The sequence below is a fragment of the Leucopleurus acutus genome, assembly GCF_964270905.1.
Source record: "Leucopleurus acutus genome assembly, chromosome: 9".
Classification (NCBI taxonomy): Eukaryota; Metazoa; Chordata; class Mammalia; order Artiodactyla; family Delphinidae; genus Leucopleurus; species Leucopleurus acutus.
Genome location: NC_139144.1, coordinates 86,776,652 through 86,804,614, shown reverse-complemented (window position 1 = coordinate 86,804,614; position 27,963 = coordinate 86,776,652). Strand labels below are relative to the sequence as shown.

Genomic DNA, 27,963 nt, shown 5'->3' with positions numbered 1-27,963 from the left:
CTAGGAGAGGTTGTCCCGCACATGCTCCATGATGGTCTTCAGTCCCAGCCAGGTCTCCTCTGCAGTGGGGATGATCTGGTTGGCTGGCAGGAAGAAGCCATAGTGCCCAGTATCTCTCAACTCAAAAGTGAATGCATACTTGATGCCATTATCATATGCCCAGTCAACACTGCTGCCACTAGCTGGATCTGTTAAGTCAAAAGAGAAAACACCTTTGAAGCCTAGTTCCTTTCAGGGTTAGATGGAAAGGGGCCTGGAGCTCTGCCCACCTGTGGTTCCTTAGGGATCTACAGTTATTTCTGAAAGTCATCAGGCGTACAACATAAACACTGGCCTGACCCTATGTCTCAGACTGTCCCGCACCATGAGGGTCTTCACTAGTCTCAATCCAAGAGATTTTAAATCCTCATTTCCATCTTGTCACCAACGCACTGTGTAGACTCCTTCAGGTCACTGGAAGCAAATCTTTACAGAGTGTGGTAGGCAGCCTCCAAGATAGCCACAATGATCCTTGTCTCCTGGTATTCACATCCTTGTGTTGTGCCCTCCTACACTGGACAGGGCCAACTTGACCTGTTTTTCAGGAGACTGCAGAAATGAAAGTGTGTGCCCTTCAAAGCTAGGTGATAAATATCATGGCTTCCGCCTTGCTCTCTCTTGGATCACTGGCTCTGGGAAGCCAGCTGTCATGTTGTAAGGACACTCAAGAAGCCCTGTAAAGAGGTCTACGTGCTGAAGAACTCAGTGCCGGTAATTATCCATCACTTGCCAGGCATCTGAGTGAGCCATCTGAGAAGAAGATCCTCCAGCCCCATCAAGCCTCTAGATGACTGTAGCCCTAAGGAAGACACCTTAACTGCAAGGTCCTGAGAGTCCCTGAGCCAGAGCTACCCAGATAAGAAGCTCCTGAGCTCCTGACCCACAGAAACTGTGTAAGAAAATTAATGTTTATTGTTTTAAGCTGTTAAATTTTAGGATAGTTCCTTACATCTCAAGAGATAACTGATACACAGAGAGAAAGAAGCACAGCCCTTGGGACTTCTCTTTGCCGAAAGGCAAGAGGCCTGTTTTCCTGCTTCTTCCAGTCAAAACTCTATTAGAGAAGAAACTGGCTAAAAGTGCAAAGTGTAGATGATACTGAATACTAAAATAACAATGTAATAGCAGCTATCATTTGTTGAACATCTACCATGAGCCAGTCATCATACTGTAAAGTTTACACTTATGATCTCATTTCATCTTTAAGAGGCCAATGAGGTAGGTATTACTGTCCTTGTTTTTCAGATGAGAAAATCCAGGTTCAGAATGAATAATTTATCTAAGAAAATACAGATGGAAAATGGCAAGGCTGGAATTTAAACCCAATCCATCTGATGACAAAGCCCATGCTTTCTTCAACCGACTTGGGGTCCATTTATAATATAATATATATGTCTACTAAATGAAAATATGGGTCCCTTTGTTTTTCCATTGTTCCTAAAGGTTGTTTCTCATGATACCATTTGTGATTTTCTAGAGATGCTGCTTCTGCTACAATTACATGCTCCCAGAGGTTATGGAACAGGCTCTCCTATACTCTCTGAAATTCTTATGTAATTCCCACAGCCTTTCTCTACACTAAGAAAAATGATGAATAAAAAAAACAGGCAATGGCACCAGAAGTTTCTAGAAGTTATTTACATGGCAAGCTCAAGTATTTCAGAACAGATTTTAAATTCAGGAAGGGGCCAAGAAGACCTCTGCTGAGCAAAGTGATCAGGTTCATGAACTTCACTTTACTTGGGTCCCTGCTAAGTCTACCTACTCTTTTTTTAAAAAAAAAAAACATATATGGGGGACTTCCCTGGTGGCACAGTGGTTAAGAATCCACCTGCCAATGCAGGGGACATGGGTTCGAGCCCTGGTCCGGGAAGATCCTACATGCCATGGAGCAACTAAGCCCCTGCGCCACAACTACTGAGCCCACATGCATACAGCCCATGCTCCGCAACAAGAGAAGCCACCGCAATGAGAAGCCCACGCACTGCAACAAAGAGTAGCCCCCTCTTGCCGCAACTAGAGAAAGCCCAGGTGCAGCAACAAAGACCCAAACGCAGCCATAAATAAATAATAAATAAATTTACAAAAAAAAAGAAAAAACACATATGGGAACATACTAATAACACTGTTGTATACACTGTATTTTTCAATTAACATTTGAAGATTATTCCCTATTAGCACATACAGATCCACCTCACTCATTTGAGGGCTGCACAGTGTTTCACTGTAGTAATGCACCAAACGTGTTTTTATCCAGCACTCTACTGATGAACATTTAGTTGCTTACCAGTCTTTTGTGACTATAAACAATGCTGTCATGAACATCCTTAATACTCACAATCTATCCATGAGCTAAACGAGCCCAATGAACTTGTTTCCAGAGGAGGGGAAAGGGTTGCTAGAGGAAGGTGGCCTGAGGAAGGAGACATGAAAACTCTAAAAAGCAGACACAAGAGTTAAAGAAGCAAAACAGGCTGTGCTGTTCAGCAAAAGGATTGAACAGTCCAGTACAGCACAGAAGGCCTTCAAGATACAACAACTGACATTCAGAAGGCCACTCAGTCATGAAGAACAGAGCTTAACTCTCTTCTACATACTCTGTTTAAGAAGGCAGGAAAGTGTGAAAACCCATTTTAGAATTATTTTCATCTAAAATGATTAATCTAAGGAAAAGTTCAGCACTTGAAGGGACAAATGTCAACTACTTATATAACACATACAATAACCCAGGGAGTTAGAGTGCTTTTATACAAAAATTGATTTCATTTTGGGGAAGAAAGGAGGGCAGACAAAGCCTATAAAAAATACAGAAGATGGGCTCTTGAAAGAGGTAGGAAATATTAGGTATCCTGGACAATGCTCAGGAGAGCCTTTCTCCTCTTCTGCTGGAGGAATCTGATGAGTATCTCTTAATTTTGGCACAGCTTATGCTGGGGAGAAGAATGTTTTTGACATGAGAGGAAAAGGCCATTCTTTAAACTGGCATCTGACCCAAAAGCCAGGACCCTGGTGACCCGCAAAGATCTTTTGAGAGGACCTCCTCAGAAGGCTCCTGCCAAGTTCCTTTAGCTCTCTTTGGTGTAGGACTCAGTTCTGACTAATTAGAGGGTGGAGAACCTCTCCTGATGTGTTTGTTCTCTGAGGAGCTCCCATGCAACAACACTAGTAATAATAAACCATGAGTAATTACTGGGTTGTTGCTGCAATTAGCAACACAACCACCAGCATCATGCTGAGTGCTTTATGCAGCTTGGTGGCATGTGAAACACAGACAAGAGTGCTGAGATCAGAGTACAGAGGAGGACCCAAGAGGTAGGTTGGAGAATCTTCGCAGAAGAGGAAGCCTGAGGGGAACAGCTAGTTGAGGGCGAGGTAGGTAGGACGGGACAGCAAGTTACAGTATGGAAAAGGAAAGAATTATCAACAAGTTTGCAGGGGCTTTGAGGGTGGACCAACTGTTGGAAGACTATTTACAGAAGAGGCACAGGAGGGGAAAAGAAGGGCACTTGCTTGAAAGGAGCTTTGCTCCCCACATTTTTTGTTTCTGTTTCCCATTTATAGCTAGGGGCTTGGAGAATAATCATATCCTTCAATTTGATCTAAAAATGTAAAGATCACGGCTTCCCTGGTGGCGCAGTGGTTGAAAGTCTGCCTGCCGATGCAGGGGACACGGGTTCGTGCCCCGGTCTGGGAAGATCCCACATGCCGCGGAGCGGCTGGGCCCGTAAGCCATGGCCGCTGAGCCTGCGCGTCCGGAGACCGTGCTCCGCAACGGCAGAGGCCACAACAGTGAGAGGCCCGCGTACCGCAAAAACAAAACAAACAAATAAAAAAAAAATTTAAAGATCAGACTCACAGAATAAGGGAACTGGAAGGATCTCAGCAGGAATAGAGTGAAATGCTCAGATGAAACACTTCAGTGAGAAACCAAAACAAGGGTATTTCCTCCAATTGGGGTTGAGTTGTAGGTGATGGGCCTCAAGACCATCTTCAGGTCTGAAGTCTTGGTAGAGTTTTTGTTTTTTCAGCTCAATGCTAATGATTGTCGGGGGAACCCCTCACCTAAGCCTGTTATGCTCAACACGTGTTCATTTTGGACAGGAAGGTGAGGGGTTCCCCTCTACCCACCGTACCACCACCTCAGGTTGATGAAGATGGCCGCACGCGACAGCTACCATCACACAGACTTGACATAAATTCAGCCTATCACTAACAACAAAAAAAGACTACAACATAGGAAGGCTGACTTGCAGCTCTTCTCCCGCTCCATTTCAAGTATCCTCTCAGAGCATTTCCTTATAACCAATAAACTCAGTGAGTACTTACAGACAGTGGTGCAGGTAGGACACACTTGGTACTCAGGGTCCGACAGGGAAGCCAGAGCTTTGGCTACACACCTTGCCACCTCATCCTAGGAGTGGGGAAATCATCAGAGTGAGAAAGAATGGATCCCGAAGCCAGACATTCCTCAGCTGTTCTGTACTGCAGTGGTTTGAAAAATTCCCGACCCCTCCCTCAATGTTCCCTCCTGGTCTCCTTCTTTCCCAACAAACCAGAGCAAAGGCCTGACTATGAAGTGAGGGAAATGGTATGGTTCCTCCAACTCCTTCTCTTATCCTCAGTTCTTTACTTCCAGTTTGGGGCAGGGGGTAAGGAGAGAGGTGGAAGAAGACCAGATAAGCATTCTGAAGCATGTATATTATAAACACAAATTGGAGGAACTGTATTCAAGCTCTTCATATCATAGATCTGGAAGGCTGCTCACCAGCCCATTAGAAATCTAATAAAGGCACAACCATCTTCACCTATCCTGAGGGAAGGGAATGTCATGTTCATGAACATGAGGGAAGGGCAAGTATGTTCAAGAGAAAACCTTCTAAGAGTTAGGTGCTCCCAGAGTGGAGGTGGAGACAGGGATGCCATATATGGATGTGCCCTACACAGAGCACCTCGAGAGCAGAATCTAGTCCACACCTGGCCAGCCCTGGGTGGGGCTGCATCTGCTGGGAGGCGTGTGAGCTAGCTGTGGCCCCGGGCAGAGGGGCACACTCAAGCAGACCAGCACGGAGAGAGAGGCCTGCAGTCACTCTGTGGATGCCAGCCCTACTCCAGTCAGTTCACCCTAAGTGCCTGCTCACATCCTGGGGTGAGTCATTGCATGTGACCCAGAGCACCCCTAGGCTGTGGCCTACACCCTGCTTAAACTCTACCTTACACCAAGTGAGGAGCACCTCCCCCTTGCCCACCACAATGCTACCCACAGTTCTTGGCAAGCAGTGGGTCTGCAATACGTTTTGGGCGGAAAAACAAGTGAGAAGGAAAGACAGGGTTGGGTTTGGTTCTTGGAACTCACAGCAAACTCAGAAATAAGAGGCATCATCTTCTTCCTATTCCCAGTAGGCCTGATGGAACACTGCAAAGAACAGAGAGAGAATACTGGGGCTTCTTGAAATAAGCCCTGCTCCTGGACTTTGCAGCACCCAGGGGAAAAGCATGCCCAGGGCTGGATGCAGCCCCGCTTACCAGCTCATCAGCATCCGGGGCCTTTTTGACCATGTACCCACATGGATACGTCAGCAGCTGTGCATAGCTGTGCAGGTCGATGAAGCATGTGAAATTCCCACGTTCCTGGATGAAATCTACCACCAGTTTCACCTCCACTTCTGAACTGGCGTGGGCTCCATGGTATACTTCAGAACAAGGGTTGTCACTGGCTCCCTCTCCTGTGGGGGGTGGCCGAAGCAGAAACCTTAACTCATAGGCTAAGGAAACAAAAATGCAGGGTACTCTACCCAGAGGAGGGGGAGAAGGCATAGGCAGGCCATTACTAGCTTCTCCCTGAGAATCTGGTCCATAGTGTATGTAAATTGCAGGGAGGGTGTGGCAGTGGGGCGCTGGATCTGCCACACATGGGCAGGAAAACTGGTAGAACTCTAAATGGAGAGAGCTGACCTTGTATTGTATCACCAACAGTTGTCATAAATAATTAATATCATACTTGATGGTGAGTTGTCAATTAATAAGTATTCTAGATAATTAATATGAATACCAATTAATAATGAAAATGACTCCATTTATTCTGGTGTCAACTCATTCTCTTGGTTCAGATCTTAATGGCCAAGTGCTGCCAAAAATAATCTATTGTTGTGGCTAAAATCTCTTGATTATTTGACAGGTATTTAGAATTACTGCCTTCTGTATTACCTCACAATATAGGCCCCTAAGGTATCTGGTGTATGTGTGAAACCACCCCTGTTGTAACTTAACTTTGACACCCTCAATTCCCACATTTGTATCAGCTCCTTTCCCACAGTCACATTATTTTTCCCCCAGTGGTTTTTGTGGTATTTCTATGCAAGTAAGAGAATTAAAACCATTACATTAAAACATTACACTAAAAACAAAACATCAGTACAGCTGAATAGTGAAAGAGAACTCTCGGGCTTTGAAATTGAAAAGTGAGTTTAGGTCCTAATTCTTATCAACCATATGCTCTTGAGATTGTCTCTGAGCTTCAATTGTTTCATTTCAGACAAGAAAACTCAGTCTCCAAGTCAGAAGAATAAATAAGATTATACATGGGAAAGTACCTGGCACATAGTTGGCACTATTGTGGGGATGATTTTTAAATAACTGGAACTCAGAACCCAGGACTCCTAATTCTCATTCTCTTTCCATGACATCAAAGGGCTGAGGTTCATATTTACACATCTAAGGGTAAACTGCTGTAGTTTAATCCTCACAATGTGATCTTGCCTGTTGGGGTAACAGTGCTAATTGCTCTCTTCTGAGTTGCCACCAACAGCCCTTCCACCCATCCGGTATTGCCCAGAAGCTGGGATGGCCAGGGTACAAAGCAGGCCCATGAATTTATATATATAAGATAGAATAGTTTTTAAAATAGTAGCATTCTCTCAGGAGGACAGGAATTGTTCCTCCATTCCCTTTCAAAATTACAAATAATAATAGTAAAATGATACATAGACTTACCCAAGTTTCTCAATGAACCAGCAATGGAACTAGCCTGGAAACCAGCTCCCTCACTGCCAGCTCAGAGGCCTGTGGACCAGACTACCCAGGGGTAGCAGGATTTAAAAACTGTCTCCCCAACCTACCTGCAAAACTAACATTCCAATTTCTATTTGGATCAGTACCAACGCAGGAGCTTCCAGGATTTAGAGACCGTGTCTTCCTCCATAATCGGTTTGGAAAAATTCACCAAGGAAGGAACAACATTCAGAGATGGGTCAGGGCACAGGAGAGGTGAAGGTTTTCTTTGGGGGACTATGATGGAGATGGCACCATGGATGGGACAAGCTGCCTGCAGCTCTGGAGGCAACTCCAGAGATCTGGAGGATCATCAGGGCTACAGCCCTCACTAACTGCAGAGTCTCTCATGCCCCAGAGAGAGGAGGCTTAGCCCTTCTGGCCCGGAGAAAAGGACCTCACCAAAATGCCCTGATGGGACCCAGGCTGACACCATCTGAGTCCACTGAATAACTTTGGACTTCAGTAAAAGTGGGACAAATGGACATTATGGGCCTCAGTGATCACTGATGTGACAGGAAGTGCACGGCAACTATTTTATCCTTGCCTAAAAAATTAACCTGACTCCAACCAAGCATGTAGATCTGACCACAAGTGAATAGGAAATACAGGAGATGAGGGAATAAATTAAATGGCATAGAACAAAGAAGCCATCAGGCAAATTCAGAATGTGACACATTCTACAGGACAATTTACTTGGTTTCTCCAACAAATGAATGACATTTTAAAAGATATGTTGGGGGGGGGGCGGGGGTGGTACCACTGTAGAATAAAAAAGCCTGCAGAGCCGTAACAACCAAATGCAGGTACAGACCTTATTTGGATCCTGATTTCAACAAACTGTCTCAAAAGACAGTTTAAAGATAATTAGGGATATCAGATGATATTAAAGAACTTCCATGAATTTTTTACCGTTGATAGTGGTATATTGTTCGTTGTTTTAATTATCATCAGGTAGAGATGACTACTAAAGAAGTTTGAATGAAGTAACCTTATGTCTGGGATTTGCTTTAAAATACATCAGGAAAAATGTGTGGGAGGGAAAGAAATGAAAAGAAGATTGGTAAAGTGTTGATAATTGTTCAAGATCCATAATAGGGAGTTCATTAGACTATTCTCTCTAAGAAAAAAATATTCCCTGGTGACTCTTAGCTCAGAGAATGACTGGAAAATGAGACCCCAAGGAAGCTCCTAACGTGCACATTTTGTGGAAGTTTTCTCTAAGGTCATACAACTATTTAGTTGCAAAGCAAGGAATTCAACAAAAAATCTTAACTCCAAACCCAGCCTATTCTGTCAGTATTACTCACTTGAGTTTGTGTGTATACATATCCATCAGGATTGGCCACAGTCAACAAGAAAATATCCATTTTCTCCAAGATGGAGGTGATGGACGGATCCTTCCCATAATCAGATACAGTCTAAGCAGAGACAACGAGCTTGTCAGCTGTGCCCTGCAGGCTGGGTTGCTAGGTCTAAGTCCGTTTATCTTCCCAAGATGCCCAACTCCTAGAACAGCATCCACCCTCTGCAGCCTCCCTGCCACCCTCATAGGTGCAGCGCTCTGCAAAGCCCATGGAGCACTTCAAAACCTGGGGAAACATGGTTGCCTGATGACATCAACCTCAGTGAGTCCTGGGCTGCCTTGTTTATTCATTCCTTCCAGGGGGCGGGAACGGGGAGGGGAGAGCCGCACTGTGCTCATAATAGTTATTAGGAATCTGAGCACGCCCCCTCCCTGTGCTAGGGGTAGGGAAGATGGATCCTCCACTTGCACCACCCCTCCACTGGTGCTGGCTTAAAATAGACTTTCCAGAGGGACATGGAGATAGCATGAGGTCCCTGAGGGTCTGGGTGGCCTGAAAGGGACTAAAGGTAAAGCTTACCTGAGCTTTGCTACTGACAAGACCCTGCTCCCTTCCTGCGGGACTGACTGTGGGTCAGGGTTTTAGGGCCACCTCTGCAGCTCATTAGCTTGCTTGCTGCTATGAATGCACTTTGTCATTTAGCCACAGTGGCCTGACTATGGGGCTCTGATCTTCTGCTTCTCCCATCCGAAAAGGCACCCCCCCAGCCTATCATGTCTGTGCATAGTACCTTCCTATCTCATCTCCAGGGTCTAGCTGTGTGGGACGCTGCAGGGCAATCTGGGCCCAACAGAATTCTGGGGTAATACAAGGCAACATGACCTTCCTTGTGGTCCAGATCACCGTGGCCTGTGAGATCCACTCCTGGGAATAGATACCTGAATTCAGCTGCCGCCTGCCTTCTCCAGTGCTGAACTGTGGAAGGAAAAAGAGGCCAGAAAATGACCCTCCTGCCCGCCTGCATCTCCGCTCACCTCTCCTCTCCTCTTCCCAGCTCGCCCCTATTCATTTAATCAATTTAAGATCATTCAGAGACCAAATGTCTGAGGGCACCATCACTTTATCGGGCTTCTTCGTGACCAGGGAGCTTAATTTGTTGGCTGGCAGGGCCCAGTTGCAGCACCGCAGCTCCGGGCAGCTTGAGCCACTCCAAGGTTGGAAGCAAATAGGAAGGGGAAACAATTGCTACTGTGAATTATAATGCCCGTGTGATTAGAGATACTATTATGCCTCTTGAAAGACCTCAAATGGTAGCCCAACAGAGAGACACAAAAGTGCATGAACCAGCCTGTTCTACTTGAGGCAATAAATGAAATCAGTTTTAAAATGAGGAACGGGAGGGTTCACTAAAGCTCTTTGTAAACAGCATGAAATGAATTCTGGCTGTTGCTTTTTAGTGTGGGGCCCCCTTGGGTCAGAGCTTGGTGCTAATGAAGCAAGGGTCTCCAGCAGTTGGCAAATAATCTAAATTCATGTAGGTAATTTTACAGCAACCAGCTCAATGGCAGGTCTTCTCCCACTGGTAATTTCACCATTGCTATAAACCTGGGCTCCTCAGGGCCTGTATGGATTCAAGGGTTTGACAAATTCTAGGCACCATCACTTGTTCCATGGTTTGTATCTCCAAATTCCTTTTTATTCATTTGGCTGGATTATTTATGTAATTTATGTCACTGCCATAAATTCTCTACTTCTTTTGCCAATATAGACCTGAAATCTGTTAGAAATATCTGGAAATTAGGCTTTATGCAGCCAAGGATCATAGACTGGGCTTAAAACTACATCAACCCTAAAATCAGCTTCCTAGATTGCTTTTCCAATAAGGAAAATAAGCAGAATAGAATTTTTAGGCCCATCCCAATTTGTCTTAATATTTACAGAAGATGGGAATGGAGGGAAAAGACTGTGACCAATCTGAGAGCTTTCTTGAACACTAACCGCCTCCCACCTCTTCCTGATTCTGCTTTTCAGCCAAAACTTGGAATGCGATGTGCTCCTACTTACTCCTCCCACATTAGGCAGAAGCAGGGGACCCTCTGTCAGACCAAATTCGAATCCAGGTAGATGTCTCCTCACCTCACCCTCCTCCCTAAAGTCAAGGAGGTCCTATAAAGCTACCTCTTTCAGAGGTGTGAGGGCTGAATCTTGGACACAAGGAACCAGGAACCTGAGTCTAGTCGGGCCCTTCAAAGTGCATGGGGCCTCACCTTCAGTACATACACTGACCGGTTTTCAAATAAATGCCCAATCTTCACCCTGCTTGCCAAGTCAGGAAAATCTCTGGCAATGCTGTCTATCTCATGGTAAATCTGAACTGTGAAAAGGTAAACACAGGAGCGTTTAAAAATTTTGTTCAGCTCTGGGTGGGTATATGTGAACTTAATCTTATTGATCTTAATGATTTTTTACAGTCCCCTAACCTGGGGGTTGTCAATATTATCGGCATGGAATGCTTATTCTTAAGCAACTGCCTAAGAATCCGTTTCTACAGTTTTCTAGACAAAAACACATTTTATTTGTCCACAAAATTATAGCCCATTAAACTAGAGTAGAGAGACTTGTGCAGATACTGCTCCAACAGTGTGGCCCGTTGCAGTATACTAGGCTCAATAATCAGCAAGGGTCCCATTTAGCCAAGGTTCTTAAAAAGCATTGCTCTCCAAACTTTTTTATCACTTTCTCCATCAGTTAAAAAAAAAATTCAGTTGGGCTTCCCTGGTGGCACAGTGGTTGAGAATCTGCCTGCTAATGCAGGGGACACAGGTTCGAGCCCTAGTCTGGAAGGATCCCACATGCCGCGGAGCAACTAGGCCTGTGAGCCACAACTACTGATCCTGCGCGTCTGGAGCCTGTGCTCCGCAACGAGAGGCCACAATAGTGAGAGAGGCCCGCGCACCGCGATGAAGAGTGGCCCCCGCTTGCCACAACTAGAGAAAGCCCTCACACAGAAACGAAGACCCAACACAGCAAAAATAAATAAAATAAATTAATAAACTTCTACCCCCAACATCTTCTTAAAAAAAAAATTCAGTATGCACCATGAATATATATAATACCACACAAGTATATTATGTACATTATAAAACAAAAAATAGAAACAAAAATTGTTGCATTGCTCAATATCAGAAAAAAAACCCAATGCAAAAATGGGCAGAAGACCTAAATGGACATTTCTCCAAAGAAAATATACAGACTGCCAACAAACACATGAAAGAATGCTCAACATCATTAATTAGAGAAATGCAAATCAAAACTACAATGAGATATCATCTCACACCAGTCAGAATCGCCATCATCTAAAAATCTACAAACAGGGCTTCCCTGGTGGTGCAGTAGCTGGGAGTCCACCTGCCGATGTGGGGGATGCGGGTTCGTGCCCCGGTTCGGGAGGATCCCACATGCCGCGGAGCGGCTGGGCCTGTGAGCCATGGCCACTGGGCCTGCGCGTCCGGAGCCTGTGCTCCACAATGCAAAAAAAAAAAAAAAATCTACAAACAATAAATGCTGGAGAGGGTGTGGAGAAAAGGGAACCCTCTTGCACTGTTGGTGGGAATGTAAATTGATACAGTCACTATGGAGAACAGTATGGAGGTTCCTTAAAAAACTAAAAATAGAACTACCATACAACCCAGCAAACCCACTACTGGGCATATATCCTGAGAAAACCATAATTCAAAAAGAGTCATGTACCACAATATTCATTGCAGCTCTATTTACAATAGCCAGGACATGGAAGCAACCTAAGTGTCCATCAACAGACGAATGGATAGAGAAGATGTGGCACATGTCTACAATGGAATATTACTCAGCCATAAACAGAAATGAAATTGAGTTATTTGTAGTGAGGTGGATGGGCCTAAAGTCTGTCATACAGAGTGAAGTAAGTCTGATAGAGAAAAACAAATACCATATGCTAACACATATATATGGAATCTAAAATAACAAAAACAGAAAAGCTCATGAAGAACCTAGGGGCAAGACAGGAATAAAGACACAGACCTACTAGAGAATGGCCTTGAGAATATGGGGAGGGGGAAGGGTAAGCTGGGACAAAGTGAGAGAGTGGCATGGACATATATACACTACCAAATGTAAAATAGATAGCTAGTTGGAAGCAGCCACATAGCACAGGGAGATGAGCTCGGTGCTTTGTGACCACCTAGAGGTGGGGGATAGGGAGGGTGGGAGGGAGGGAGACGCAAAAGGGAAGAGATATGGGGATATATGTATATGTATAATTGATTCACTTTGTTATAAAGCAGAAACTAATACACAACTGTAAAGCAATTACACTCCAATAAAGATGTTAAAAAAAATTGTTGCATTAACAATAAATACAGGACTTCTATGGTGGCGCAGTGGTTAAGAATCTGCCTGCCAATGCAGGGGACACGGGTTCGAGCCCTGGTCTGGGAAGATCCCACATGCCACGGAGCAACTAAGCCCGTGTGCCACAACTACTGAGCCTGCGCTCTAGAGCCCACAAGCCACAACTGCTGAACCCATGTGCTGCAACTACTGAAGCCCATGCGCCTAGAGCCCGTGCTCCACAGCAAAAGAAGCCACTGCAATGAGAAGCCCGTGCACCACAACAAAGAGTAGCCCCCTCTCGCTGCAACTAGAGAAAGCCCACGTGCAGCAACAAAGACCCAATGCAGCCAAAACTAAATAAATAAATTTATTTTAAAGATAATAATAAATATATGTAAAGATAAAAATAAATAATAAATATAAATATATATAAAGATAATAATAAATATAAAAATAATATATGTAGAAATATAAATAGAAGTTGCAATAGTTTATTTCTCCATCCCAGTGGACCATCTTGCTTATACCCTGCCATACAAGCACCCCACTTTGGAAATGATTCTTCAAAGGCTTTGAGAGGGCACGTGAAGAGCTGTATAAATCACGGCTACAAATGCTTCCATTTGCTTTCAGTAAAAAAAAAAAGTTTGATTTAAATGGAGTTCATCCATCTTAGTTGTTCAAACCTTTTGAGGGTTGAAATAAGGAAATAAACAAATTTCTGTTTAGACCTTAAAATTGAAAGAAGGAGCTTTACCAAGAACGAAAATGTGTAATCAATATAGAATAAAATCAAGCTTAAAGGATTTATCAGACTTGCAGCCATTATGGCAGATTGAGCAGAAGCAAGAAACTACCTCCCAAATATATAGACAAGCCAGATAAAATACAATGAAAATGAGTCCCAGCCAAATTTAAAAGCCAAAAAAAAGGAAAAATTGTGGGTACCAGAAATTTAGAGGGAACAAGGTAACACAGTAAAGAGCAGAAGATGAAGCCCCAGAACCAGATATCCACTTTAGGCACCGAGAGTTTATAGCAACCAGGAATAGGAGTAGAGGGCAATGGACCCTGCATGGGGCAAGGAGCTGGAACTTGAGAGCTGGGAATTGGTAATTCTGGCCATGCAAAGGGCCTGGAAACTCTACCCACTGACCCTAGAACGTCAGATGCCTGCCCTGAGTCGTGAGAGGAAAGAGAGTCACCCAGGAAAAGTTAAAACACTAAGCTGTGTCCAGATGAGGGGTGCAAATTCACACTGCCAACATCAGGGGAAAACTTACCCACAAAACTAACAACAATAACAGCAACCACAACAATACACACAAAGGATCTGAAACTAGAAACCCTGGCAGAGACAAACATGAAATTCCCTTTAGAGACCTAAGAAGGCCCAAGTGATTGTGGAATATGAGCTCTTAAAAGCTGTTTTTAAAAAGAACTGAATATGAACAAGTCAGAAGGGAGATGGTACACCAACCCACAGCAAAAGGCCTTGCAGGGAATGTTAGATGGCTGTAAGCCAGATGACAATGATACTTAAAGCCAGAGAACAAAAGTGAGTGGATGGGAAAGTGAGGCTCCTGCAGCAGGCAGGTGAGGGGATGGAGTTTCCAGAATCTGGGGTGACATTTGCTACTGGTTAGCTCAGCTAGGGAGTGCCCCATGTTAATGAGGCTAACATCATGGGTTTGATCCCTGTGTGGGCCCTTAGCTCTGCTTTCGTCCATGGCCCTGGACTGAACTCCTAACTTTATCCAGGTGTTTTGCAGCTGTATGTCATTGGTCACAAGAGGGATCAAGGGGCAGTGCGGCTGGAAGTGTACACATTAAACAAAGCTACTGACAATCCTGGGAAAGAAGGGGAGATATTTGGTCAAGCTTTGAAAAAAACCTCATCTAGAAGAAAAATAATTCAAAGGATATGCCTCATGAAAAGCATGCCAAGAACTCTATCTTTGGATATAAAGAACAACATATATTCAGCTATAGGAAGAATACCAATTTAGATTTGGGGTGTCTTCCTGAGTTAGTAGAGAGTTTCCAGACTAAGGAAGAAGACATTGAGGGACCTAAGAAAACCGTATGCTATGTGATTCAGTTCCATTCCAGTCCTTCTTGGTTCCTCAAATTCCAATATCATATTAAATTATTCTGCTCTAAATTTCTCATTTGAAGGGTTGGCTTACCTTGAAAGTCAGTCATCTATATAAGTGATTTCTAACTAAACACAGCACCAAAGCGCATTATGGAATAAATATACGTTATAAGTAGTCATGATAAATGAGTGGAAATATTTGGTTAACCTTGGAAATAATCACTTGTCTATTTGCCTGGGATAAGAAACACTTTAATCTGAGTGAATAAAATACAGGGATTCTGGTGGGGTATAAGAAGGTTGAATTACAAGGACTGGAAATGATTGCAATTATTTCATGGTTTTCTTTGAGGGGTTGCTTAAGAAAAGAACGATGCACGTGGGAGAAAATGTTCAGTTTGTGTTTCACTATGCTCTTAGGTGTTGGTGGGAGATAAACAAACGAAGAATTAGAAAAGAATTGAAAAATGGATAACTAATAAGAACCTGCTGTATAAAAAGATTTAAAAAATTCTAAAATTAAAAAAAAAAAAGAAAAGAATTGAAGAGTAGCCAATGACCTTGATCTTAACCTGCTCTGAAATACTTACAGCTTCCAGGGAATGATAGGCTCCATAGTTGAAGTTATTACTGCTCCGTTCTTGACCTTCATTGTATTGCATTTCCTCATCTTCATTATCTAAAAGGGCCTAAAACAGACACGGCAACATTACAAAGTGATCCTTTGGGGATGGAGCTTCATGCTGTTTCCACCATATCTTGGGACATGTGGTAGCCAAGATGGCAGCACCCTTGGCACACATATCAAGAAGCACAAATGTCAAGGTGTAAAAGGAGGTCTGATTTCTTCCACATATCTATATAATCTTACTTCTTGGAGCCCAATGTACATCACCTCATTCAAAACCTACTTACTTCCTGGAAGCAACATATGTGCTATTTGGTTATCCTATACCACAAATTCTCTAGCCATCAGTCTGCATCTGGTATCCAGTGCCTCTGAAATACCCAGCTTGGGAAACCATTCAGAAACAAAGAAATTCTTACAACCACTCATACTTTGAAGGTTCCTGGCAGATGTCTGTGACATGTGAGGATGATTAATAAGCTCACAGCTGCTCACACCATCAGGAAACTCCTGGGCCAAATCACCAATTAGTCCACAACCCACCTCAGTGAAGGAGAGAACATGAGCCAGACACTGCCCTGCTGTTCAAATACAGCTCATGAGGCTGGTGTCTGGCTTAGGCAGTGATGTTCCCTCTGCTGGGGGCTGCTGGTGACATTCTCCCTTTCTCAAAGGATGCTTTTTTTTGGCCGCACCGCACAGCACACGGGATCTTAGTTGCCCGAACAGGGATCGAACCCATGTCCCCTGCAGTGGAAGTGTGGGGTCCTAACCACTGGACCACCGGGGAATTCCCAAAGGATGCTTTTTATGACTGGTCTTCAGCACCTCCCCACCGGGGCCCCACCTTCTACCCACCATACACTCTGTTCTTCCCTCCTGACTTCAAATAAGAAAAGGGAGAGGGACTTAATACTTGTGGAGCATCTATGACATACCTGGCACTGTTAGACATTTTATGTACATTGAGCCACTTAAACTTCTCAATAAATTGTATGAAGTAGGTATAACTATTACCGTTTTACTGATGAAGAAACAGAGTCTCAAGAGGTTAACAGCTTGTCCAAAGTCACACAGCTAGCAGTTAGCAAAATCAGGATTTGGATCCAGATCTGGCTGGTTTCCTAACCCATGTATGCCCTTTCTAGTACAACATGTTCCTCTAACAAGTCACTGCATTTTACTTCCATATACTTCAATGTCTTCATCTTTTAAATGGAGAAGAATAAGACCAGAACTTGAAAATGTCTCAAGTCCACTCTGGCTGCTTGGTCCTATGTGAGACCAGTGAGGGACCTTGGCCTATCCACCTGCAGGTCTTCAACAGTCACCAAGTACTCTAAGCCCTGGGACTTCAGGAAGGATTTGACTGGCTGCAGACTGACAGAAGGGAACACGACATCCACAGGACAATCAAAGGTAGAGGGAGATTTCCAGAAGTTGAGCTGAAGAGAACAGAAGTAAAACCAGGTTAAAGGATAGTTCAGGTAAAAGGCACAATGAGCTCATTCTTCTAGAACAACTGCCAAAAGCTTTGGTGATCCCTGAGGGGTTGGATTCTGCACAAGGGAAAACTTCGCCATTTCATAATTTTATCTGGTCAGGCCTCCCCAGCAGGCAATACCTGGCAAAGCCCAAGAAGTAATAAGTCAATGCAGACAGAAAGATGGAGCCCATTGCTGAGGCCTCTCATCTCCCTGGACAGCACTGCTGCGATCTACAGCACTTCTCCCCCACCAACCCTCTCAATTGTATAAAGGCATGTTGACTAATACAGGATTATACACAGAAACTCTTCAGGAATAACAATGCCAGTGCTGCAAGAGTCTTCTCCCACTAAAGTTAATTGATACCCAAGAGAAGGAGAACTAGGTACCTTAAAGTTGTCTGAATTCACTAGCTGACTTAGTTTGCTGATCTCATCTCCATTTCTGACATTAATCCTGAAAACTTGGTCCCTGGAGAAAGGAAAAAAAAGTAAAAGATAATGGTGAGCTTTCAGCTGGCAAATAAACCTCAGGCCTACTATCCCAGACATAACTGGGCCGAATGAGAGGAAATGGTCTAGTCTTTGGTTATAATGTATAGCCATTAAAAATAAGACTACGTGGCAAATATGAAAAAGTGCTTATGGTATAACTTTAAGGGAAATATTAAGTGAAAGAGCAGGACACAAAATTGTATGTATGCCATGATTGCAAGTATGGAAAAAGCAGATGCATTGGAAGAAAAACAGACAACGGAAATATAGCAAATGCTGACAGTGCTTATGTTCGGGTCATGGGATTATGGATGACTTACTTTTTTCCCCTCGTATCTGTTTTCTGTAATGTGGTCATATTACTTTATAATGAAAAACATATATATTTTGCAGAAAGGAATGTTCCTGAGTTACACGCAAAGCTAACTCAAGACATAAAGAAGCACTTCTTCACTGTCAGGGTCTAGGACTGAAACTCTGGCTGAATGTCCATGCTGGAAAGAGCTAGAAAAGAGAATAGACCTTCCATCCTTGGAGGGTTAGTTATTTTTCCTCTTAGCAAAGAGGGGAGAGGCTGGGTGCTCTCCCAGGCCCTTCCAGCTCCAGAACCCTATACAAATGCATGGTGCTGGGGCTGAACTCGGGATTCATCCTCCCTATGGGGCCCTGATAGGGGCCAGTCCCGAGTCCCCCTTTGTTATTTGTCCCGCACTTGTTTCCTATACACCATTTAGCTCCTGCAGCAGCAGCAGGGGTAGAGGCCCCTGAAGTCCTGTGTGTGGGTGGGAGAAGGCCGAGCCTGAAAAGCTGCCTTTGTGCTCTGGGCCGGCTCAGAAAGCCAGGGGAGCCATTAGGCCGTTGCTAGGTGACGGCCCGAATGAATCCACACTCAACGCTGTCACATGCGTCATCCCTTTGACACAAATGAATGCAGGAAAAGCTGCTGGAGAGGGCTGTGGGCTGAAGGACCTGTTGACAGAGAAAATGGTTCTGTCACAGGGAGCTAAACGTGCAGCCACATGTGGCAGATCAGCATCTCCTCATCAGAAAACTGGCTCAATCCGGATGGACTCTCAGAGTTTAACTTTGTTCTGGGAGCTTCTGGGGGATCTCCGTGGGGTCTAGGCTAGCATCAAGGAGGCAAGGTCCACTGCAGAGTTGCTTCTGTTGCAGATGGCAAGTCTGGAGGAAACGCCATTGATGAAGCTTCACTTTCTCCCAGCTCATCCGGTCTCCACAGGGTTCTCGGAGGTGGGCAGCCAACTGCATCCCATGGGAGCTGCTGAGGCCATGGTGGAGAAACCACTGGCTGGTGGGTCTCAGCCTGAACCCAACAGGCTTGCTAGGTGTTGGACTGCAGCCCTGCAAAGATGGGGGATCAAACCACCATTTCCCTGACACAGGAAAGCAGCCTTGCAAAAGAAACAGGTTGAAAACAGAAGAGAAATCCTTCCTCCTGGCTGAGTACAAGGACCCATCTGCAGAACTCATGCTCTGCCACAACTCACCCTAATACCCCAGAAAAAGAGGCATCTTAAAAATGGGTGTTCTGGAAAGTGCCTGTGCATTGACATCTCTGTTAGCAAAATGAGGCATCGGTAAAATACAGCACTGACTTGAGTAATCACAAAGAGAAAGAGGAGAGAGAAGGAACAGGAAGAGGAAAAAAAAGAGAAACATAAGAATAAGGAGCTCTTAAGAGTATGAAAATCATGTTACACATTCATCCACAGCATGTGTTTTAATTCTCCCAAAGTGATAACTTCACAACAGAACTTTCATACTCCTGGGCACTGTTCATGATAAGGGAACACAGTGAATCTAACTGGCCCAGATGATGATTAAAACCACAGTGCATTTCATCATGTCCTAATTAACCCAGCTCCAAAGGATAAAGACACATCTGCAGCATGCAGAGAGACAGGGCAGAAAGGCTGGTGCAGAATGGAGCCTTTCCCCATCTGTCTCTCCTCCACCTCTCCCTTCTACACATTCTTGGCTCCAGCCTCACTGAAATTCCGAATTCACCATATACTTTGCCCTTCTATGCCTTTGCACATGCTGTTCCCTCTGCCTGGATGTCCAGCCCTTTTCTTTACCTTCCTAGCCAATCTGCCACCCAGGCCTTAGGACCAGTTCCCATCACCCACGAGGTTTTCCCCAACCAGAGCAGACAACCTTGGCGACAGACTTCAGATGGTGCTAAAAGCTGGCAGGGCGCGGGGAGAATCTTATATTATTCTCATGAACATAAGCCCATCAATATCTAGAAACAGAGAGAACATAAGTGGGTGCCAGGTGAAGGGCAGCCTCTCTCTTGCCCTCACTGTCCTTGTCTCTATTTGGAAAATACCTTCCTGAAAGTGTGGGTGGCAGAACACAACCTATCTCCACCACCTGGAAATCTTTTCACAGACCTTAAGCTCTTTCTGAAGATGGAAGATTGGCCTGGGAAGGGGGACATGTTGGGGTTGGCAGGTTGCCATGTTCACCCCCCCTCCTACTCTACACAGGTACGTGCTCCTAGAGCTCTTCTTAACTCTGGTACTCTCCAATACCCAGGGCTGGCCAGCCGCCACCGCGCAATGGCTAGTGATCCACTCTCAGTCACCCTCACATGTGTCCCATGTTCTGGACAGTCAATAGTCACCTTGGTGCTGAGCTTCTACCTCTCCCCCTTCTACCATGTGGGCAGCCAAGTGGCCTGTTCTTTGTGCCTTTCTCACCTGCATCCCCAGCCAGGCTTAGAAGCCACCACAAGAGATGATTTCACAGAACTCTTAAATGCCAACCAGTTACTGCTGATGTTACAAGTTCTGCAACTTCTTCCTGTTCTATGCTTGCTGTGCACCTTTAGGCATCCTGGTCACCATCCTATCCTTAAGATGAGTGAATCCCAGGACAGAAGACACCAGCAGAGTGAGAGCGACTGGGGAGGTAGGTGAGTTAGATGGAATGAACAGAGATCTGGGGGTGTGGTGGGGGGAGAAACCATCATCTTCACCTCCATCAGCACTGTTCCCCCTCCAAGCCAACGTGCATCCTGGCTTTCCAACCACTTGAATGCTCAGAGGCCAGCTTCCCCTTGCTCTAAATGTTCACCAAGCTGGCTGCCTAGGCCGTGCATCCCATGGGAGCTGCTGAGGCCATGGTGGCCTCCACCTTTGCTGCGTTCCCTACTATGAGGCAAGAACAGACTTGGGGGTAAGGATGACACTATTGGTTAAAACCATCTGCAATTTGCTCAGGCACACAGCCCTTTCTGTGCAAGCGCCTATGGTGAGCACTCCAGAGCTCAGCCAAGAAACCTCAACCCAGGCGTCCGCTGCATTATAAGAGAAGTCTGTATCGTGAGAAAGAAAGATTTTTCAGCCACGTGAATAGGAGCAGCGAGAGCCTGAGAGCTCTACGCATCAGCCCACATGGCAGCAAGCGTAGTTATTACACACTTACTGCTGAGCTGCCTGTGGAAAAATCTCCTTCCCTGACCACCTGCTATGCCTAAACCCTCTGAGCTATTTGGCAGTAGAGACCAGGTGTGAACGGAAGTCATCGTTATAAACATTACTCAATCAGGGCTTCCCTGGTGGTGCAGTGGTTGAGAGCCCGCCTGCTGATGCAGGGGATGTGGGTTCGTGCCCCAGTCCGAGAAGATCCCACATGCCGCGGAGCGGCTGGGCCCGTGAGCCATGGCTGCTGGGCCTGCGCGTCCGGAGCCTGTGCTCCACAACAGGTGAGGCCACGACAGTGAGAGGCCCGCGTACCACAAAAAAAAAAAAAATTACTCAATCACATATAAGTAATTATCTCAATAAACAATTCCGAAGTCCTTTTAGCCAGATAGTATAATGGAGAGTAAACTAACAGATATAGACAGATCAGTGAGATACAGGATTCTATCTGGAGACTAACTTGTGTTATAACAAAAGCATATGGGTTTTGCTCCAACTCCCCTGCTTACCAGCTAAGTGGCCTTGGCCAGGATTCTTAACCTTTTTTTTTTTTTAAATAGATCTTTATTGGAGTATAATTGCTCCACAATTCTGTGTTAGTTTCTGCTGTACAACAGAGTGAATCAGCCATATGCATACACATATCCCCATATCCCCTCCCTCTTGCGTCTCCCTCCCACCCTCCCTATCCCACCCCTCTAGGTGGTCAAAAAGCACCGAGCTGATCTCCCTGTGCTATGCAGCAGCTTCCCACTAGCTAGCTATTACATTTGGTAGTGTATATATGTCGCTGCTACTCTCACTTCGCCCCAGCTTCACCCTCCCGCTCCGTGTCCTCAAGTCAATTCTCTATGTCTACATCTTTACTCCTGCCCTGCCCATAGGTTCATCAGTACCATTTTTTTTTTTTTAGATTCCATATATATATATGTGTTAGCATACGGTATTTGTTTTTCTCTTTCTGACTTACTTCACTCTGTGTGACGGACTCCAGGTCCATCCACCTCACTACAAATAAGTCAATTTCGTTTCTGTTTATGGCTGAGTAATATTCCATTGTATATATGTGCCACATCTTCTTTATCCATTCATCTGCTGATGGGCATTTAGGTTGCTTCCATGTCCTGGCTATTGTAAATAGAGCTGCAATGAACATTGTGGTACATGTCTCTTTTTGAATTATGGTTTTCTCAGGGTAGATGCCCAGTAGTGGGATTGCTGGATCATATGATAGTTCTATTTTTAGTTTTTTAAGGAACTTCCATACTGTTCTCCATAGTGGTTGCATCAATTTACATTCCCACCAACAGTGCAGGAGGGTTCCTTTTTCACCACACCCAATCCAGCATTTATTGTTTCTAGATTTTTTGATAATGGCCATTCTGACCAGTGTGAGGTCATATCTCATTGTAGTTTTGATTTGTATTTCTCTAATAATTAGTGATGTTGAGCATCTTTTCATGTGCCTCTTGGCCATCTGTATGTCTTCTTTGATGAAATGTCTACTTAGTTCTTCTGCCCATTTTTTTACTGGATTATTTTTTTTTGTATTGAGCACCATGAGCTGTTTGTATATTTTGGAGATTAATCCTTTGTCCGTTGTTTCACTTGCAGGTATTTTCTCCCATTCTGAGGGATGTCTTTTCGTCTTGTTTATGCTTTCCTTTGTTGTGAAAAAGCTTTTAAGTTTCATTAGGTCCCATTTGTTTATTTTTGTTTTTATTTTCATTACTCTAGGAGGAGGGTCAAAAAAGATCTTGCCGTGATTTATGTCAAAGAGTATTTTTCCTATGTTTTGCTCTAAGTGTTTTATAGTGTCTGGTCTTACATTTAGGTCTTTATTCCATTTGGAGTTTATTTTTGTGTATGGTGTTAGGTAGTATTCTGATTTCATTCTTCTACATTTAGCTGTCCAGTTTTCCCAGCACCATTTATTGAAGAGGCTGTCTTTTCTCCATCGTATGTTCTTGCCTCCTTTGTTGTAAATTAGGTGACCATATGTGCATGGGTCTACCTCTGGGCTTTGTATCCTGTTCCATTGATCTATATTTCTGTTTTTGTGCCAGTACCATACTGTCTCGATTACTGTAGCTTTGTAGTAAACTTTGAAGTTGGGGGGCCTGATTCCTCCAGCTCCATTTTTCTTTCTCAAGATTGCTTTGGCTATTTGGGGTCTTTTGTGTTTCTACATGAGTTGTAAAATTTTTTGTTCTAATTCTGTGAAGAATGTCATTGGTAGCTCGATAGGGATCGCGTTTGAATCTGTAGATTGCTTTGGGTAGTATAATCATTTTCACAATATTGATTCTTCCAATCCAAGAACATGGTATATTTCTCCATCTGTTTATATCATCTTTGATTTCTTTCATCAGTGTTTTATAGTTTTATGAGTACAAGTCTTTCACCTCCTTAGGTAGGTTTATTCCTAGGCATTTTATTCTTTTTGTTGTGATGGTAAATGGGATTGTTTCCTCAATTTCTCATTCTGATTTTTTGTTGTAAGTGTATAGGAATGCCAGAGATTTCTGTGTATTAATTTTATATCCTGCAAGCTTACCAAATTCATTGATTAGTTCTAGTAGTTTTCTGGTGGCATCTTTAGGATTCTCTATGTATAGTATCATGTCATCTGAAAACAGTGACAGTTTTACTTCTTCTTTTCCAATTTGTATTCCTTTTATTTCTTTTTCTTCTCTGATTGCCATGGCTAGGACCTCCAAAACTATGTTGAATAATAGTGGCGAGAGTGTACATCCTTGTCTTGTTCCTGATCTTGTGGAAATGCTTTCAGTTTTTCACCATTGAGTATGATGTTTGCTGTGGGTTTGTCGTATATGGCCTTTATCATGTTGAGGTAGGTTCCCTCTATGCCCATTTTCTGGAGAGTTTTTATCATAAATGGGTGTTGAATTTTGTCGAAAGCTTTTTCTGCATCTATTGAGATGATCATATGGTTTTTATTACTTAATTTGTTAATATGGTGTATCACATTGATTGATTTGCATATACTGAAGAATCCTTGCATCCCTGGGATAAATCCCACTTGATCATGGTGTATGATCCTTTTAATATGTTGTTGGATTCTGTTTGCTAGTATTTTTTTCAGGATTTTTGCATCTATGTTCATCAGTGATATCGGTCTATAATTTTCTTTTTTTGTGATATCTTTTTCTGGCTTTGGTATCAGGGTGATGGTGACTTCATAGAATGAATTTGGGAGTGCTCCTCCCTCTGCAATTTTTTGGAAGAGTTTGAGAAGGATCAGTGTTAGCTCTTCTCTAAATGTTTGGTAGAATTCGCCTGTGAAGCCATCTGGTCCTGGACTTTTGTTTGTTGGAAGATTTTTAATTACAGTTTCAATTTCATTACTTGTGATAGGTCTGTTTATATTTCCTAATTCTTCCTGGTTCAGTCTTGGAAAATTGTACCTTTCCAAGAATTTGTCCATTTCTTTGTGGTTGTCCATTTTACTGGCATATAGTTGTTTGTAGTAGTCTCTTATAATCCTTTGTGTTTCTGGGTGTCAGTTGTGATTTCTCCTTTTTCATTTCTAATTTTATTGATTTGCATCCTCTCCCTTTTTTTCCTGACGAGTCTGGCTAAGGGTTTATCAATTTTGTTTATCTTCTCAAAGAACAAGCTTTTAGTTTTATTCATCTTTGTCATTGTTTTCTTCATTTCTTTTTCATTTATTTCTGCTCTGATCTTTATGTCTTTCCTTCTACTGACTTAGGGTTTTCTTTGTTCTTCTTTCTCTACTTGCTTTAGGTGTAGGGTTGGATTGTTTATTTGAGATTTTTCTTGTTTCCTGAGGTGAGATTGAATTGCTATAAACTTCCCTCTTAGAACTGCTTTTGCTGCGTCCCATAGGTTTTGGGTCATTGTGCTTTCATTGTCATTTGTTTCTACGTATTTTTTAATTTCTTCTTTGATTTCTTCAGTGATCTCTTGGTTATTTAGTAGTGCACTGTTTAGCCTCCATGTATTTGTGTTCTTTTCAGTTTTCTTCCTGTAATTGATTTCCAGTCTCATAGCATTGTTGTCAGAAAAGATGCTTGATACGATTTCAATTTTCTTAAATTTTCCGAGGCTTGATTTGTGACCCAAGATGTGATCTATCCTGGAGAATGTTCCATGTGCACTTGAGAAGAAAGTGTTTCTGCCACTTTCAAGTGGAATATTCTATAAATATCAATTAAATCTATCTGGTCTATTGTGTCATTTAAAGCTGTGTTTCCTTATTTATTTTCTGTTTGGATGATCTGTCCATTGGTGTAAGTGGGGTGTTAAAGTCCCCTACTATTATTGGGTTACTGTCGATTTCCCCTTTCATGGTTGTTAGCATTTGCCTTATGTATTGAGGTACTCCTATGTGGGGTGCATAAACATTTACAATTGTTACATCTTCTTCTTGGATTGATCCCTTGAACATTTTATAGTGTCCTTCCTTACCTCTTGTAAGGTCTTTATTTTAAGGTCTATTTTATCTGATACAAGTATTGTTACTCCAGCTTTCTTTTGATTTCCATTTGCATGGAGTATCTTTTTCCATCCCTTCACTTTCAGTCTGTATGTATCCCTAGGTCTGAAGTGGGTCTCTTGTAGACAGCATATATATGGGTCTTGTTTTTGTATCCATTCAGCCAGTCTGTGTCTTTTGGTTGTGGCATTTAATCCATTTACATTCAAGGTTATTATCGATATGTATGTTCCTATTACCATTTTCTTAATTGTTTTGGGATTGTTTTTGTGGGTCTTTTTCTTCTCTTGTGTTTCCCCCCTAGAGAAGTTTCTTTAGCATTTGTTGTAAAGCTGGTTTGGTAGTGCTGAATTCTCTTAGGTTTTGCTTGTCTCAAAAGCTTTTGATTTCTCCATCGAATCTGAATGAGGTCCTTGCTGGGTAGAGTAATCTTGGTTGTAGGTTTTTCTCTTTCATCACTTTAAGTATATCTTGTCAATCCATTCTGGCCTGCAGAGTTTCTGCTGAAAAATCAGCTGATAACCTTATGGGGATTCCTTTGTATGTTATTTTTTGCTTTTCCCTTGCTGCTTTTAATATTTTTTCTTTGAATTTAATTTTTGTTAGTTTGATTAATATGTGTCTTGGTGTGTTTCTCCTAGGGTTTATCCTGTATGGGACTCTCTTTACTTCCTGGACTTGGGTGACTATTTCCTTTCCCATCTTAGGGAAGTTTTTCACTTTAATCTCTTCAAATATTTTCTCAGACCCTTTTTTCTTCTTCTTCTGGGACCCCTATAATTTGAATGTTGGTGCGCTTAGTGTTGTCCCAGAGGTCTCTGAGATTGTCTTCAATTCTTTTCATTCTTTTTTCTTTATTCTGCTCCTCAGCAGTTATTTCCACCATTTTGTCTTCCAGCTCACTTATTTGTTCTTCTGCCTCAGTTATTCTGTTATTGATTCCTTCTAGTGTATTTTTCATTTCAGTTACTGTGTTGTTCATCTCTGTTTGTTTGTTCTTAGTTCTTCTAGGTCTTTGTTAAACATTTCTTGTATTTTCTCAATCCGTGCCTCCATTCTATTTCCGAGATTCTGGATCATCCTTACTATCATTACTATGAATTGTTTTTCAGGTAGAGCGCCAATTTCCTCTTCATTTATTTGGTCTTGTAGGATTTTACCTTGCTCCTTCACCTGTGACTTATTCTTTTGCTGTCTCTTTTGTTGTTGTTGTTGAGTGGGATTGTGTTCCTGTCTTACTGGCTGTTTGGCCTCAGGTTTCCAACACTGGAGTTTGTAGGCTGTTGGGTAGAGCTGGGTCTTGATGCCAACATGAGGACCTCTGGGAGACCTCACTCCAATGAATATTCCCTGGGATCTGAGGTTCTCTGTTAGTCCAGTGGTTCAGACTTGGAGCTCCCACTGCAGGAGCTTCGGCCCAACCCCCAGCCATTCGCTTGGGGGTTCCTCCTGTCTTCTTGGGCGTCAAGGTCCCCCACCAGTGTCTGGCAGGTGCCCTAGTTGTGGGGAGAAATGTACTCCGTGTCTTCCCACACTGCCATCTTGACTCCATCCGCCCCAATCTTCTAGTAGGGTACCATACCATCCTTTCACCTTTCCTACCTCCCAAATGTCCTCTCCCTTGCAAACCTCAAGGAATTCTGTGTGGAGCACGTGTGCATGTGTGTGCATACACATGCACACACACACACAGAATGTACAGGTGTATCCTTGCATGTCACTTTTCATAGTTATGGCTAGGCAAGACCTATCAAATCTCCATATGCCAAATGCTGACGAGAAAGCTCCACCAAACCTTAACCATTAACAGAGAAGTGAAGCCAAAAAGCCTATGACCCAGGTTTTCCCTTAAGCATGGCAGAAATTGAAACAATTTCTGGTAATTCTTAGTAATTCATAATATAGGAGTAAGAAAGTAGAAATGCCTGAAACTGACCTTACAAATAAGAACTAGGAAGGAAAAGTATTGGCAGGAATTAGGGAGCTGGGGAGGGACTGTGGAGACCACCTAGTCCTGATATCACAGATAAAGCTGAGCCTGAAAGAGAAGTAATTGACCCAGGATGACACAGGGGCAAAGCTGGGACAGGAGTCCAGCACCGTACCACTTGAGGTATAATCAGCCATTCATTTCCAAATCCATTTGGTTCCCATATCTCTGAACTAACCAAGTAATAGTAAGTCCAAAAGGAACTTACCCAAAAAACTTTTCTTGGCCACAGATGCTGGACCCAATAAGGTCCCCAAAGAACAGTATCCACTTCATGTCCCAAGGGTGTCAGTCATAGAGTGGCTGAGTCAAGCTGTATTTATAAGGAGTCTGAGGCAGTCTCATGTCCTCAAAAATGCTAATATGACTCCCAAGCACCCTTGAAACTCTGACAGTACGTCAGATGCCTCTTTCATTCCTTCTGAGTGATAAAAGCCAAGCCTCTTGATTTACAAGGTCAGGAACTTGTTCCTCAGGCTGGGAAAGTCTGTGCTAAGGGTGCTATAATGCTCATCGCTTGGTATTTAAATAGTGTCTTTTGAGTAAATACGCAAGTCCCATAGTGCTGGA

The 27,963-nt window shown here is 43.4% G+C and overlaps 1 protein-coding gene across 1 annotated transcript; it reads right to left on the bottom strand.

Annotated features, from left to right (window-relative positions):
* LOC309966642 (carboxypeptidase A4-like) lies at positions 1-27,669 on the bottom strand (the record flags this gene model as incomplete). Its single annotated transcript, XM_082846854.1, has 11 exons — positions 1-188; positions 4,366-4,450; positions 5,563-5,762; positions 7,155-7,245; positions 8,397-8,507; positions 9,276-9,368; positions 10,661-10,762; positions 15,453-15,551; positions 16,801-16,935; positions 17,367-17,448; positions 27,602-27,669. 11 exons carry the CDS (start codon positions 27,667-27,669, stop codon positions 1-3), a joined length of 1,254 nt encoding a protein of 417 aa, XP_082702980.1.
* Positions 27,670-27,963: the final 294 nt, after the last annotated feature.